The sequence below is a fragment of the Anguilla rostrata genome, chromosome 9 (genome assembly GCF_018555375.3).
Source record: "Anguilla rostrata isolate EN2019 chromosome 9, ASM1855537v3, whole genome shotgun sequence".
Taxonomy (NCBI): Eukaryota; Metazoa; Chordata; class Actinopteri; order Anguilliformes; family Anguillidae; genus Anguilla; species Anguilla rostrata.
In genome coordinates this window covers 20,233,067-20,250,340 of record NC_057941.1, presented here as the reverse complement: position 1 = coordinate 20,250,340, position 17,274 = coordinate 20,233,067, and the positions used below count along the sequence as shown (strand labels likewise).

General features: G+C 38.8%; 1 protein-coding gene across 3 annotated transcripts; it reads right to left on the bottom strand.

Moving 5' to 3' along the window:
* Positions 1-697: 697 nt before the first annotated feature.
* On the bottom strand, positions 698-9,652 carry LOC135263227 (sodium channel regulatory subunit beta-3-like). 3 transcript variants are annotated; one of them, XR_010332417.1, is made up of 7 exons: positions 8,887-9,652; positions 7,542-7,705; positions 7,011-7,227; positions 6,325-6,463; positions 4,822-4,910; positions 4,229-4,347; positions 698-3,568 (listed from the first exon to the last, which is right to left on the bottom strand). XR_010332417.1 is itself a non-coding variant. In XM_064350966.1 (6 exons), the coding sequence occupies exons 1-5, from the start codon at positions 8,939-8,941 to the stop codon at positions 4,847-4,849; spliced, it is 639 nt and encodes a 212-aa protein (XP_064207036.1). In that variant the 5' UTR covers positions 8,942-9,652; the 3' UTR covers positions 698-3,568; positions 4,822-4,846. The 3 variants fall into 3 exon arrangements, 1 of the variants encoding a protein (XP_064207036.1); XR_010332416.1 differs by having other exon boundaries at positions 4,229-4,910; positions 8,887-9,650; XM_064350966.1 differs by lacking the exon at positions 4,229-4,347.
* Positions 9,653-17,274: the final 7,622 nt, after the last annotated feature.

Sequence of the window (17,274 nt, the reverse complement as noted above, 5' to 3'; positions counted from 1 at the left end):
GATGACCATTTAAAAGGGGAAACCTGACAGACTATTTTATACCCAAAATTACTTATAGACAAGGCCTCAGACTGAAAGGTATGTCTGCAGATCAACAGATCAAAAAACTGTGATATAAAAGATAAGTGTTCACACCTTCATCACTGCACGTACTTTTTCAAGTGCAAACTTTTTAACAGCACACTTCTATGCACCGTCACGTGCATATGCAAAATACTACACCAATATTCAAATAGGGTCACAGACAAAAACCAAGATTCAATCGAAATTTTCCCTTAACTCAGATTGTTTCTACCCAATGTTGCAATTGTTTCTATGGTGTATATTGCTTAAATAAAAAACACTAACACGCGCTTTACATTTAAATGTAAAGCCTACTTTCAACAAATGATACTGTAGATGAATGCAGGCCATGAGCAGTCATTGGATAAGTTATGGTACCATACTATCATAAGTGACATAATGATTATATCAAATCACAACATAATGGTAGTCATGATATGAGCTGACATAATGTTGTAGTGAACAGTAATGTTTCACATGAATATAGTATTTATGTAGCACTTCATTTGACTCTTATGTAGAACCCTTTGTAGAAATATAAAAGCATTGAATCAACATTTCACATTTACAGCAGATGACATTGAATGACATCATATGATAATGTTGACACAGTAAAACACACTGACCCATAACATGAGTGAAATATGTTTTATTTTCCCATTAATTTGTACATATAACATTACACCTGCAAGGCCCATTAAACCATAGAGGGTCAAATGTATGCTGAAAAAAGGATTTGCATTCAACAGTGCATCAACACAATACAGTTAGCACCTGCACAATTACACAAAATGTACAGTAACCTAATATCATTCCAGAGTCTTCCTTTTCTGGAAACACCTCAGCATAGAGCATGGTGTGAAGCACTCAAAAAGGCATTTTCCTCGCAGAGCTTTACTGCCATTTAGGCATATAATGTGGAAATAACAATCCCCAGCACCTCTATACAGCGAGAGGAGTGCGAGACAAATCACATCATTTAACTCATAACAGTACAATTTAGCCAAACAATTGCATATAGGATAGCATAACAGCGCATGCAAGCAATATACCTGCTGCCCGGCCCGGGAAAGTGACCAATACCTGTTTGCGCCACTCTACAGCTAATCAGATTTTAAAACATGTTCCGATAGGATAGTAAAAATAACTGACTTGCCTGTAACCATTAAAACCCACCAGGGTTCCTATCTGTTGATGCTTTTTGCTTTCTAATGCGCTCACAGATCAATAAATGTTAGTGTGCACTTCCTGAAGATATCGACAAGCGTATGATTGCATATAATAGCTTTACATTTTATATCTCGTTCAATGCGGTCTAAATGATACTTGAGGATAAGAGTAATGTATCACGTGGATTATGTTAATAGCCACATGATTGCAATCAATAAATAAATACAGAATCGCATATAAATAGGAAAATTACTGAACATGGTAAATTCATCACTGTGAAATATCTTGCATCTTGACAGACAAGAGAAGGTATATGGAAGGACAAATTAAATAATTATTACAGCAATAATCAGAGGTTTATCTATAACTAAATAAGTTATTACTATAACTGAAGCATCTATGGCAGTGCTCAGCTGTGGTGCTCTCAGGCTATGACTGCCTCTGCTGGTATTGAAATTTGACTCCTTTACTTGTCTCATGCCCTCATAAAGGGGAATACTCTTGGTGGTAAATTTGTTTTGATGGTAAATTTTTTGTCAAAAAAACAAAACAAAAAAAACATTTAAAGCATGCCAATTTTCTAAATATATGTCTCCTAATCTGGAAAAATCTGCCCAAGTTTAGTTGGTGTAGTGGTGGGTCAAAGAGGCATGCTTCATATGCAAGACATGGCAAGTAAGAAATCTAGGAAACAGTAACTTATAAAAACATGTTCCAAGGGCCCTATATTCACAGTCAAGGCCCAACTGTCAAACACACAACTGAATTTTAGTAATGGTATGACTGTATTGCCCCTGCAGCACAGTTGGGTGGGCTACAGGTGTGGTGGAGGTTTGATTTCATTATGACCAATCAGATTGACTGCTTTCTTCCCCATTAATAAAACTATATCATGGCATAATGAATTGGCAGTTTTGCCATGTCCAAAATACTTGTCCTGGAGATGTATGTGTATTCATGGCTCCTTAAAAAAGCTGCCTCAGGCTAATGATATTATCACGATAGCCAGCAAACTAAAAGAGAAGACACAACACGCATTCATTCATTTGTGTAATTTCATCTAAGCTCGACATCTAAAGTAGCTTAGTTGAAACCAGGCACGTTTTTGTGCTACTGTCACCATAATAAGATCTCAATAAAATACAAAAGGATAAGTATATGTTCTTTTACAAGGAATTGGCTTGATCCTATAAACAGCTATGAATGATCATTTGGCTCAGCACCCAAATTAAAAAGGAAAATCTTGATGTCTTGCTGAAAAATAAAAACCTCAAATATTACTTTTATTCACAATAAGAAAGCTGTTTATTAATTCTGAATGGCATTCATACTGAAGCACACTTCAAAACCACCAACAATGAACTCTTTCTGTATTCCCGAATATGAAGCATCACAGAATTACTTTGTAAAAAAAATTGGTCCATATTTTATTTTTTTTAAGAAATTTTTCATGTTCTATTCATCCTACAGGTACCATACATTCTTCAAATTCACTAATTAATCAAAAACTATTCTTCAGTGAAGCTTCACAATAAATGATAAAAAAAACAATGAACAGCTAGATAATTCACTTAATTTCATAATAATGGACCTTGAAATGTAATACTGAAATTGAGTGAGAGGCATAACTGGCAATCACAAAGTGGGGAGAGAAGAAATTTCCCTTACTCTATAATGACAACTTTTGTCCAACCAAATAGGAAAGGTTGGTAAATTGATTTATCCTTGAAAATTCATAAGTGGATTAAACCAGATTTGACTCTCATTTGTCAAATTTACCGCATCATTGCAAATGGTAGGTTCAGTTTTCAGCATATTCCATACACAGCTCTTTGTGCCCGGCTCATAATTTCATGTGTGGGTGGGTCAATGCTTTCATTCGATAAGGATCCTGTTCAGTATAACTGGCATGCACATTGTCATTATCTGTGAGGGAAGACAAAGCACAAGGCTACACAATTGAATAAGCCTTTCAATGTCTATGACACATTGACCCAACAGGGTGTTTGAAGCTGCAACCGACATGTCACACAAGTTCCCTCGGAGCCATTGCGGGGCCACAGTGACACATAACACAAGTTCTGTGAGTTCATGCAGACAACAAGTGCATCTTTGCAATTGTGAGATCGCAATAATGCACAGCAACATGAGTTCATCTTAGCCATTATGAGGACACAAATCTCCAGAGTGAAAGAGCGCTTCACAAATCTTTCTCGTGAAAAGAAATGGAAAGCTTATTTCAATCCTGACCCCCCTGTTGTAACTCCCATCACACGGTTCTGTTAAAGTCTTCCTTTAGCTCTACCTTTTGAAATGGCTGACTCCGGAGTCGCATCTGAAACAGAAAGATATTTTCCATTATGTTTAAACATTATTACATCTTCCAGCAATCTATAACTCTGATCACAACCCAGAGTTTCCCCTGCCAACAAATATATTGGTGTCATTTTGTCAGAAAGTTCAGTTTGGCAGTGCTATTCCCTCCAGTCCGCTTCATTTAAGTGGAGTTGGATTTAGGTTTGAACTATGGAAAATATAAATCAATGGTCAGAAGTATCAAATGAGAAACAAATCTTTATAACAAAATGCAGCAGACAGGAGCAAGAAACCATGAAGGTAGCAAGCAGTGACAGGTAACAAGAACAGGAGATCAGATGTAATCACTGACATTTCATTTATTCTAACAGTACTGACATTTCCAATTATGGCAAGTCTCGATCTGATATACTGCTCTCGGGCAGGGCTTTGATTGTGTTACTGACAGGTGAATAGAATTCAAAATAAGGAGAGTTAGACTAAGGTAGATGAACACAGATGTGAGAATGACAGCATTTGGGGAGAAATGGCAGAGTAGATTAAAAATGTCAAGATCGGTTATGAATTGTACACTTTGCCATGACGACACACACAGTGAGAGTAGAGAGGGGTAAGGTATTGATTGAAAGTACACCAGTAGCGCTGTGTGAGCTTGAAATGGAGGAGACAGCAATCTTACCTTCAAACTCATCATTGGTCTCAATCTGTTCAGATTAACAAACCAGATTGTCTGTATAATCCATTGGGAAGTAATTCCAAAGCTTTCTCTGAACTGTGTCATGTGGTAGTGTCCTCTTTCTCCATGTCATGTCAGAGAATTTAAATGGGGGTAAATAAAATGGGGTTCAGTATAGTAAAATAAACAAATCAATTTGAAAGACTATACTTTCCATTGACATCTGCCCATTAACTGGATACTGCACTTTGAGCAGAATTTGCAATAAAAGATAGTAAGGAAACATTAGTTTGGTGAAAATGTTGGTGCTTTTCCATGAGCATTTCAAGGGCAAAATCTTAGATCAGTTTTTGTAGCTAGAAATGTATGTAGCCAATTGTCCTTGAATTTGGGAGAACAAATTTGGAGAACAAAGATAATATTTATCTTGATATTAAAAGAATACTGCATAATTTTGTCATATAAAAACAAGGCTATCAAAAAAAAAAAAAAAAAAAACAGGGCATAAAGTACGCACAAACAGGTCATGAGTATATTCATCCATTTTCATCTCACCAGCCACCACTGGAGTGCATCAATAGGAAAAGTTAACTTACTGTTCTTTGTATGAGACACCCATTCTTAATCTTCTATGGTGGTGACCATATCATCTTTATTGTCACTAGGAATTGACAGACAGTCATTCCTGTGGGTGAATATGGGTAAAATGTTTTCTTTAGGGTTCCAGAAATCAGATTACATCAATTACACATTCTGATCCAGAGGATATTATAGAATTCATATTTCAATGTGCCATCCATTTCTAAATCTGGGTATTTACTAAAACAATTGAGATTTAAGCATGTTTGGTACAACGGCTTCACCCCACCTCAGTTCCAATTCCAATTTCCTAACCATTATGCTATGCTGCCATCCTTGATTTTTATTTACAAATGTAATTTTGAATGCAAAACCTTTTTTCACATTTAGACATCATTTCAGTTGGGTACATATTTTCATTACGATAACTACCCAGCTCTGAGCTGAAAAGCAGTTTAACTCATCTAAACATATGACATCAGTGCCTACATGCAATGCAACAAGACACCACATGAATCTGACAGAGATGCAAATAGCTGTATTGATAACAAATAGTACTAGACAACACTGCAGTAGAATAGAACAGAAGCAGATAATCAACCATAACAAGAAAACAAAAGCTGTCATTCAGTAAGGCTAGATATTTGTACATTTGTACACAAAAAAATCAACATAAACAGCAACAAACTGCCCAATCTACCTCTTGTACTTGACTAAAATGTGTTTGATAGATTGCTGTTTTTATATTTCCATTGAATTTCTTTCATTAAATGATTGATAAGATTTAACTGCACTAATGCATCCCTCACAGTGCTACAAAATGGATGCATTACTCCTAATTTGTTTAGTATCCATTTGTGCTGTGGTACTTCAAATAACCCTTTTAATGTGTAATAGGTTGTTATGACTCAATGCAATGCATTTTGTGTGTATCGCATGTGCAGCCCATTAAGGGCATCAGCACAAGCAGTGAAGGCCATACTTTGTAAATATAAACAAATGGAGATGTAGAAGGCTTTCACAGACACCAAGGAGCCAAAGATCACTAAACGCCACTAGATCACTAAATGCCCAGCGTGCAGGATAATGCCTGCTAATGTAACGATTATTGTCTTTCATACACCACAAACACAAGGATGTTTTTGTGACAGCAACTCTAAAATACAAAAGTGCCCTTGCCAGGAAGCAACGTCAGTTCCTTTGCACCCCCCACTTACCAATAACTGGGCAGTTCTCATTGTCCCAGTTAACACACAGTCATGTCATACCAGAGCTATATGATGGCAGCAAAAAATGCATTGTGACTGGTACCACAACTATTACATTTTTATTTTCAATTAATTTATTGATTATTACTTGATTGCTTGGCTAGTTCATTGGTTGATTACGTGACTGATTAGTGTAATTTGTTGACTGATTGTTTCCTGGAGGCAAACAGGATAGGCTGAAAACAGTACGGGAAATACCTAAACCTTTGGCACAGATACCTGCTGTCTGCGAACAGGACATGGGAAACTTACGAACTGTCTTGAGCACGGGCCTCAGCTCTGGCGATCTTCCTGAAGCAGAACACCACCGCCAAAAGCAGCCAGACGCTCATTAGAGTCAGCACGACATACATCATGATTTCGGAATAGAAGGCTGTGATGTTGGGAAGGGCTGCCAAATAGAAGCTGAAGTTAAACATGACTTAAGCTTGCGAAAAAAAGTGTGCAATGATTTCATCTCCAGATGCAATATTTTTAAAAGTCGGTGTTTTATTTTTGAATTAACGTTTCAATCAATATATACGGTCTCAATATAACGAAACTTTTCAAGGCTACTTTATCCCAGATTTTTATTTTTTTACTGATTTAAGTGCCATTACATTGTTGCAACATCTTTCAGTAATTCTGCATTCTGAAATTTATGCTGCCAGCTGTTGTTACTCTATGATGCAGCTCTGCAGTCCACCAGCTGAGCTGAGCTGTGATGGTGCAGAAGGACTTCATGTCATGCACAGTTAAAAGCAGGCGGACACTCCGTTATGGATCGACCTGTTTACTTAAACCCTTCCTCCCAGGGCAAGGCTACAGTCCGGCTGTTGAGCACAGCTAGCCCTGGCTCAGTCAAGATTCAAACCCAAAGCACATCACAACACTGTTCTGAGAATGAATGCTTTAATAAGACACCCCACTGGAGGCCTTTTCATTGGGTCTAGTCTGACCTTTCTCTCTCACCACCAGGTTGATAAACTTAGTGACACGAAAGGCCGGCATGTTAGGCATCCTCCGGATGACCTCACACTTGTAGGTGCCGGTGTCGTTCAGTGTGACATTGATGATTAAGACGGACAGGTCTTGCATATTGCTGCTTCCATTCCACAGCAGTCGGTCCATCCAGCGTCCTTCCAGATACAGTGGTCCGTCAACATACTGCAAGATCTGGTGGTGGGTGACACACACATGCACACTCATACAAACAACCATGTTTGCACGCCATGGCAACCATAAGGAGGACCCCTTATGTCATATTATGAACTACATCAGTGTTTGGATGTTCACATGCTATAGTTAACATTAAAATCAGATCTGCACATCCTGATTAAGATTACTCACCTCCTTTAATTCACTTGTAACAACGAGTTTCAGAAAAAAGGCAGCACAATAACTTGACTGAATTTAGATTGTATCATTTGGCAAAACTATGACTTTTAACACTGTCTGCGATGCATAAATAAGGCGCTATCGAAACCCACATGTATGGCACTTTTGTCCTTGTTGATGTAGTACCAGTTGACCTGTGACTCCATGGTGATCTCTGCCCTCTTCTGACAAGAGATGCACGTAAGCCTTATCGATTGGTCCTTGACCGCATCTGTCTCTGAATCCACCTCTACACACACCTGCTGCATGACTGGGACTGTAAACAGAGCAATGCACAGGGTAAGGCCATTTCCTGTCCAGGCACTGGGTTGTCACCCCACTGTGTCTAACGAATTAGGCTGGGCTGAGATTATCTTGGTTTTACTTATCGAGGCTGCTGCTGTAAAGCTTTTTAAACAGCAAATGTGTTGTTAGTGCTGTGGTAAAATAGGCAATACAGATAAGACAATTAATTGTGTTAAATCAATCTATTTATTAATAGCTGGTCACTGAATGGATATGTAAATGTTTGTTTTATTGTCTTAATTAGCTGCTGTACCAATTGTACTTGGCCATAAGATGGTTAAATAAATAATTAGTCAAAAGATGTTTCAACTGAACGATGTAACTGTATTTGATAAATTTAACTAAAATTGTTGAGTGCAGATCTTTCCTGAATGTAACTTCACAAAGGACCAACAGAAACCTACTGAACCGGGAATACAACGCACAATCTTGACCAGCATTCACTTAATAGCTGAAACAAATCTGTCCATGATTAAGGCAAAAATAATTTTTAAAAATCTACGCATAAATTGTGACTCTAGGACGAGGATTGGGAAATATTTATTTGTAGGCTACATGTGATTTACTTGTTATGTTCCGTATTTATATAGCTACAACACATCACATAGTAGAGGACAGGGATGGATGACGCTGGAATATGCCAGATCAGGTTTATCAAATTGATTTTGAACTTGTTGGAAATATTTAGCATTACATTACATTACATTACATTGATTTGGCGGACGCTTTTATCGAAAGCGACGTAAGCCTACAATTAAGTGCATATCGAAGGTCATTGGAACAACTAGACTACAAAATAACCTTTCGCATAAAACTGTCACTTCTGCCTGACTAGGCTCTTTAACATGGCTGGTGATTATCTGTTTATAGTTTCTTTCATATATTGTTTTGGTTGTGTTCCAAACGATTCATTTGGGACCGTGACCATGTGGTCAAGAGACTTTGCTAAACAAATGACACACAAGTCAAACTGAAGAAAGCATTTTAAATGTATAGCTCGATGTGAGCGCGAGTGTGAAATACAATGTACCTGGCTATATATTTACAGTAATGCATTGCGCAAGCATGATGCAGATACAACCCCAAAGTAATGAGAATCATCTGCGAGCTCGTTACACATTTTAAGCAACAATCATATTTTTATGTACTTACCTATGAGAATCAGCAAGGGTAGAGACTGAAAGACAAGCGTCACTGCTGGCGTCATATTTGATGTTTTTTTTTTTTAAGGGGGGGAAGGCTGAAAAAGTTTCCTTGGTGGCTTCAATTTTAAATCACACAACACAGCGGTCCTTTTGCCAATACTAAAATTTTGTATTCTGAAGATACAGAGACGTAGACTATTTTTCAGACCTAGCAGTGCATCGCAGTTTTAAAGCTTTAAATCAAAAGATTAAAGACAAATCGATATTTCCATTAACTGTGCACAACAGAAATAAATATTTTGTTAAATTATTTACATATTATAATGAACATCCATGATACATCATTCTAAAAGGCACACCCTTCATTAATCTTATTACGTAAAATTATCCAACCCTTTTTAATAGAACCCTTTATAGGTAGCTGCCATCTGCGTCCAGGGGTACATATGCCATTTCCATGGAAAATATAAGTTCCATTGTTGGAAATTTACACACGGAAAAAAAAATGAAAATGCTCCCAATCACCCGTAACGCCCAAAAATATCAGGTATTGATTTATTGATCCAGAAACGTAAAAATATTCAACACAAAATTGAATTCACGTTGTCGAAGCGCTTAGGTCAAACAAAATTGCAAACTTTTCCTGTAATTATAGCTTCAGCTTCAACAAGTGAGGAATCCCCAGACGTCTGCCACTTCTTGTACCTGCACTGCTTTCATGAGTAATGGACATTTAACAGTCCACAGAACAAATCCCTCGAATGCGCGCACGCGTTCTAGCCACTCCCTTATCGACTATTTTTGTTTCCTTCGGTCATGCTACGGCAGGCCTGTAGTAAACTTATGAAGAAAACAACAGACTCTCAGTCCTTAAGAACACTTAACTTCTGTACCTTCTGACCTCATGCGCAAATACGATTCAGATACAACTTCATGTGTCCACACAATAAAGTCCCGAATTTAGGTTATTTTTTGTTTTCCTTCTTCTTTTTCCTGCCATTTGTATCATCACAAATGCTCCAGTCCCACAATCAATAATTATCCCCATGGACATTTGACTATATCAGCCAATAACATCTGATAAAAGTCAATGGCAGGATAGTGGGATACACAGGCAAATACTGGCTTGACAACTGATAGGGCAATGGGGTTAAGTTTAATGCAATTTAAGTCTCAGCGATGAAGCATGAACTAAAAGCGGCTGTGACCAAATATCAAATGTGATAATCGACGGTGGCAATGAACAAACATCCCCTAACTTTAAACTGGCCTTTAGAGATAGGCCTATAACTATTTCAATCATTTCCCCCCCTCTTCCGTGCAATGGGAGCGCATGAGCTGTCTTCACTTTTGGGATAATACATGTGGATATAAATTTTAAATGTGCATACTGCAGTCAGTGATGACGTAATGAAACAAAGTGTACTGTAAAGAGGAAAGTAAGTCATTTAGGGTTTTCTACAGCATAGAGGTTTGTTCACATTATTACATTCAGATGAGGGTGTGTTAATGTAGTGGCAACCTGTTGAACCCTACACAAAGTACTGTGCTTGGGGGGGGGGGGGGTGTGTGTTGAGGCAACTACAATATTCTGAACTGACATACATGCTGTGCTTCAGAATCAGGCTTCTTGTAGACATAATCTTATTAAGACTTAGATCCGAAGTCTCTCCCCACAGCACAATTAGAGCACTGTCCCTGATTTAATTTGATGTGATTATTGCTCACAGGGGTCAGACAGTGAGATTCGCACATATAGAAAGAGTAATGCTACCATCTGTTAAATTCCAAAACAATTTAGCTGACAATTTCCTTATTTCCCCCTTAGTCTGGCAGCTTACAGACCTTGAAATGTATCTCAGTCACTGTCAACGGACAATTATATTGGCTTGCTGACTAAATACATTATGTAGTACGCTATAATTGAAAATAAACGTTTATTTGTTGCATCATGAAATAAGTAATCTGTTTTTAACCCCTATGAGGATGCACAAAGACTAAATGGTTTATTTAATTAAAAAATAAACATGGGGCTTGACTGGTCTGAACATGCTGGGCCCTAATGCCATCTTGCTAAATGTGGCTGGCCAGGTACGGTGAGAACGCGGATAGTCATGACTGTCTCACAGAAACTGAATGAAACTCTGCAGATGGTTGTATTGAATTACTGGTCAGACAGAGGAATCTGTTGCAGAGACACTGCGTGGATGCAGATGGGAGACTGAGGAAATGAAATCAATTAAGTCCATTTGCAGCTGGGTACAGACAGCCACAGCCTGTCTACCAGCAATCGATGGTTCTCTTCATCACATAAAATCCCTTTGATCAGCTGCCATGTATACTGTAAGATTTTGTGAGATCTGAGTAAAATGTTGAATGAATGCCTGCAAATTCAGCCATCCCCAGAAGATCTTATTCTGTTCTTAGTACATATATAGTGAGTTCCATAATATTCCATAATGTACATTTTTTTTGTATTTGGCTCTGTCCTGCACAATTTTAGATTTGTAATCAAACTATTCACTCAAAAAAGTGGATAAAGTTCACTTTCTCAGCTTTTATAACAGGGTATTTTTATACACCATAATGTTTCGAACATATCAATGTTATGTAAATTAAAGTAGTCATGTTTAGTGTTTTGTCACATATCTTTTGCATGCAATGACTGCTAGAAGTCTGTTCTCTTGCTGTAGCATTATGTTTGGGATCATTGTCTTGCTGTAGGATGAAGCACATTCCAATGAGTGTGGAGGTACTTGCTCGAACTTGAGCAGATAAGACATTTCTATACACTTTGGAATTGCTTTTGCTATCAGCAGTTGTAGGAAAATGTTCCTAGACACGACACAGTTACATCATCAGTGAGCCAGTACCTGTGGCAGCCATACATGCCCAAACCATGGCACCCGTGGGGCAGGGCAGGTATGTATACAAAGTGTTGTAATTTCTGAAAGGTGAAACCAAAATCTACAAAAACTCACTTCAATAAAAGCTGGGAATATGCACTATAACCATATGTGAATTGTTTAATGACTAATAAACTAATTGTTTAATGAATTTAAAATTGTTGAGCACAAAACCAAATTTAAAAAAAAGTATTTTTACCAAATATTAGGTAAGCTATATGTGCTGAATGTGGAGAAGCAAACTACATGATGGCCCTTTATAAAAAAATACCCCCCTTTAGAGTCAGCAGGCCACTTTCCTATGCACATTCAGATTAATGTTAAAATGTTGAACTTTTATACTTGTAATGGTTTTTATACCTTACATATTAATTTCAGTTGAGATGCGAAGAATGGAGATGGTGAAATATGTACCAAGTCAGTTTACACATTGGCTCTTTAATCTGATTGGTCATGCTTGGCTCTCAAATGGATTCAGAAGTGGTCATTTGCTATTAATAAATGCAGCTGCACCACACCCACTGATAATATATTCAGTATAACCCAGCTCTGTTTCCAGGTGTGCCACATGCTTTGTGCTGTGCTCTCTACACATCTGTTCCCGCAAATATTGCACTTGCCGCACCCAGTGTGCCCACACACCACGCCAACTGACTTTGCCTTTGGAACAGAGTGTTCCAAAGGCTGCCCATTACCATGGGTTCTGTCGTAGCAACCAGAGGGTTGCAGTTTTGATTACCCCAGTGGGTTGTTACTGTTGCTGTCATGGGTTACCATTGTTCAAAACTGTTGAATATCTTCAGTGAATATGCAGTTGTACGTAAGTGTTATGCGTAACTGCACACTCTGTAAGTGGCTTTGTCTTTATTAACAGTGAAGCGTTGAAGCTAGGTGATGTCAATCTGCAAGAGAAAGCCAGAAGATCATATGACATAAAGCAAGGTTTGCTAAAAAGCAGATTTTTCAGTGTCACTAATTCAGTTTGGCGGAAGTTGGTATAGGGGCAGTATATTATCACGGACAGAACTGAGTTTATAGCAGTAGCGTATTACCACAGCATTCCAAGCAGTGCTATTTATCTGATGCACAGAATCCACTCGCACTTTACCCAAAGGGTATAATTTAACATGCAGAGGAGCCTCATTTAAAGTCAAATGGTAATGCTTCAGGAAATTAACTGGGTATATGTTTGGACTCACCCAAGGCACAGACACAGACTGTGTCTATTGAAATAACGATACTGATTTATAAATGCTCAAGAATGTTTGGAGCATTTTTAGCTGCGACCGGCAGCTAGCTCTGTCTGTCGGTCGGTCGGTTGGTCGGTTGGTCGGTTGGTCGGTTGGTACACAAAAAGTGTCCCACCCCGTATCGGCCACAGTGTTTGCTCCAGGAGGCTGAAATTTGGCATGGACATTGGTCATGACCGGAAGGCACAGCTAAGTAACTTTCAGGCCGATTGACCAAGAGGGGGTGTGACGATGGGCGTGGCCTATCACAAAAAGGCGCATAACTCCCGAATGGATTCATAGATTTGCACAAGATTTTGTGGAAAGGTTGGTCATGAGCCAAATAAGAGGTCACGTGTTTGTGTGAGGGTGTGTGAGGGGGCATGGCGATGGGCATGGCCTATGACAAAAAGGCGCATAACCCCCAAATGGATTCACAGATTTTCACAAGATTTTGTGGAAAAGTTGGTCATGAACCAAAGAAGAGGTCACGTGTTTGTGTGAGGGTGTGCGCATGAATGCATGCACACATGGATGCATGCGCATGTGAGGTCGCAGCTATTGCGGATTCGCGCTTGTTAATCTCTTAAGGAGTACTTTGTGCCCTGTAATGGCTCAATTACCTCCCACAAGGTACACATAAAATTGCTGAGTGACATAAAACTAACCGCAGACATCACATGCTTATGTATGGCTCAACAGTAGGATGAACAGAAAGCATTTCACAATAACGATAAAGAGTGATTGGGATGTGAATCAAATTCAAATATAATGTAATTCTCCCATCTAGTGGACACATATGGTAGTGATGGTATTTTTTCAGCAAGGCACAGGTTTTCAACCTTTTCTGATCCAGGGTCCCCTATCCAGACTGTAAGGCATCCTGGAGACACTGTCAGTTGTTGTATCAACTTGATTCTTTCTTTTAAACCCTAAGCAGATTTCATTTGTATTCACTGAACATTCTTACATTCAGCATAACAGACAGGATTAAATCTTACATCTTCACATACAAGACATGTTTTTAAAAAGTCAAAATACAGTCGACAAAGACTTAATTCAACTTAAGAAACCTCTTCTAGAATCACACGTATTCAAATGAATATTTCTAAAAATAATACCAATATGACACCGTATGAATAACTCACACTGAAGTGTTAATTAGAACTTTTCACTACTGCTAATTGAGAGTGAATTACCTAGCAACATAGCTAGTTAATATGCTAAATTAATGTTTGCTCAGAAGAGTCATTAATTCTAAGCAAATTATATAACAACAATTTACTGGCATGCTTCCGTGAATGGACTAACAGCAGTGCCAGCATATGGAACTGCAAGAACAATAGTGTTAGTGAATGGGGATGTGTTTATTTAACCTTTATTTAATTAGGTAAGGCTGGTGTGAATTCAATTCTCTTCTGTGATGAAGACCCAGGGAATAACAATGGGTAGGGGTATAAGGCAGTATGTAGTCAGTCAGGCTGATTAAGTAGCTAAATGCAGAGAGAGAGTTTTTGTAGGAGTTTGACCCATACTACTCTTAGTAGGGGAGTCTTTCAAAAACTTCCATGGGATCTTTAATGAACTCAGTGAGTGAAGACCACTGTTTAACGTCTCATCCAATGGACGGTTCCTTTTACGGCACTGTGCCTCAGTGCATTGTGCTTTAATTTGGTCCAGAGGGCACGTCAATTAGCAAAAGTAAATCTTTCCTACGATAAATAAATGAATAATAAAAATAAAAATATGGTTTATAGAAAACACTCAGAAATATACAAATCCTTTCAAAATCTACTCAGATCTGTATGTAGCGGAGTACTTGTAACACATGACTACCAACGGTTTTAAACGTTTAAAGAATGTTTTGAATATGCTTTGAGATATTCATTGGACATGAAGCGTTGTTAGATAGCTGTGAGTTGATGCTCAGGGACATAGGCCAAGTGTATTTGCATTCTCCCTTCTCCCAATGTGAGATTAGAAAGAGTAGCACAAGGACTGTTTCTGTTTCTTATGGCTAAGCACAGGAAAGTAGGTACCTTCCTGAGGGAGTCACCATAGCACTGATGCACAACAATACACGATGAGTCTGGACAAGTTCTTCAACACATGAGCGATGAAGGGTGGATCTTTATGCAGCCGCTGAATGTTTGCTGAAGTGCTTCACTTCTCCACAACAATACCAAACGGCTTCTAGCTTTCACCGTAGCTCATGTATTGAAGCTATGTGAACTTAAGCGTACCTCATCTATCATACCAGCTTAGCTATGTAATGTTTTTTTCATGAAAGGGGAATGCAGTTGAATATGAAAAGATTTTTTTTTTTGATGCTTCTGTTGTGTTCTTTTTTCATGTGTGGTAAGTCTCTTTACCTGAATGAACGAATGATGTGACATAATTTAATCAGGTCAGCCAGAATGTATTTAACTGTGTTTTCTAGAAAGCTTGTCTGTAAATCATTTGAAACCTTAATAAATGTATAGTTACACTGACCTAACTGACTAACCTTTAGATTATGTGACTGCTTCTCTTAGCACTGTACTACTGTGCAGACCCAGATTAATCTTTGAGCACTGTCTCACTGTGTGTCTGGCTGAATTGCGCTCTCTTTGTGTTAATGTCCCAGATGGTGGCAACGCAGTGAAGGTGCTGATAACCCCAGGCTCGAGAGCTGAAATCCCCTGCAGGTACACATATGAGGACCAAGGTGCAATCGCCGAAATGTCGGTGCAGTGGAGGGGTCCGGAAAACCAGGTGCTGTGCCACTACATCAAGCACAAGTCTTTCCGAAACTGCACACCAGGGTACTCGCTGGACTATGCTCCGGGGCAGATAACACTGATCATCGAGGAGGTCGCGGTGGCTGACCTGGGGACCCATGTTTGCTCGGTCAGCAAGCGGCATGAGTTCTCTGACTTCGACGCTGAGCTCAGTCTCAGACCGAGTAAGTGACACCATGCTTCCCTCAGATCTTGTCAGACATTTGCCCTCGCGTGTCTCATTGCTGAAATGCAGTATCAAGCTTGCCGTTTGCCCTTCACTTATCTTTTATTCAAAGTTACGGACAGGGCATCATAGAGATTAGACTGAATGCCTCTCACAGGAAGTATAACTGAACACAATGCCTCTCTTTCTGTAGAGTCATTCACTGAGTCTCCAAAAGCCAATGGGAATCATTCAGGTAAATTTCCAGCCAACAAACACAGCCAGAAAGGAACAGGGTTATAGACTGCCTGACAAATGTTTTTGTTTTTTTTTCCCTCAAAACATTTGCATCATGCAGATGGCAAAGCATTACAGCAATTAGACAGTGGCCTCCAAACGTGTTACACAGTAAATATATATATATAATTTAACCTTGAATCTGTGTGTGTGTGTGTGTGTGGGCAGTTTTCCACATAGGCTGTGCCTCCTGCTAAAGAATGTGGTAATAAAGAAGCTAACTGTTTTACACCTGTTCTCTCCCCAAAGGTAATAAAGGAGGAGCTCTTTTTCTGTTTGGCTGGGCTCTGTCTGCATGCTTCTTGGGATAATGTGAAGGCAAGATCACCAGGGTGGAATTTGTTTGGAATTAGAAATTGCTTTTGGTTCCCCCTCGAAAACGCACGATGATGCTGCACCTGCGCCTAGCTAATATAAGCACTGCATTAAAAATGGATAGCCCTGCTGGGTACTGGAGAAAGTAATGGGTTTAGACAAAATTTATGTATATTCATGCATTGTATTGGTTCCCCTGATGGTCCATGTTGTTGCAAACTGTGTATGAAATAAGAATCCCAGTTACAGAATCAGACTGTTGAGTGGTCCGTGAATACTTCTTAAAAATTTGTGAATAAACAATGAGGATTGTGCTTCAGATAAAAGAAAGCTAAATACGTTATGTGTGCTATATTTTCAAGGTTGTTCAGCAAAACATCTCGTTTTTCTTTTCTTTGGCAGTAAACGATTCAAAATTGCAGAAAAATTGTTAAATGTGTTTTTCATCACACAGTGTTACTGTGTTCACCTATCACAAAATAAATGGTCAGGCTATTTGTGTTTGTGTGTATATATATGCATTACATAGCCAAAAGTATGTGGACATCTCACATCCAAAATTAATATTAAGCAGGGATTTGCTTCCATTCAGCCAGAAGAGCATTAGTGAGGTCTGGCACTAATTGGGTGATTAGGTCTGGCTTGCAGTTGGCTTTCCACTTGATCCCAAAGGTGTTGGATGGGGTTGAGGTCAGGGCCCTGTGCAGGCCAGTCATGATCTTC

What these genes read in the sequence shown, in the direction of transcription:
- LOC135263227 (XM_064350966.1), bottom strand. Translation starts at nt 8,941, where the DNA reads ATGACGCCAGCAGTGACGCTTGTCTTTCAGTCTCTACCCTTGCTGATT. An exon ending in ACCCTTGCTGATTCTCATAG is followed by an intron (nt 7,706 to 8,886) that starts GTAAGTACATAA and finishes CTCTGTTTACAG; the next exon opens with TCCCAGTCATGCAGCAGGTG. An exon ending in AGGACAAAAGTGCCATACAT is followed by an intron (nt 7,228 to 7,541) that starts GTGGGTTTCGAT and finishes ACCCACCACCAG; the next exon opens with ATCTTGCAGTATGTTGACGG.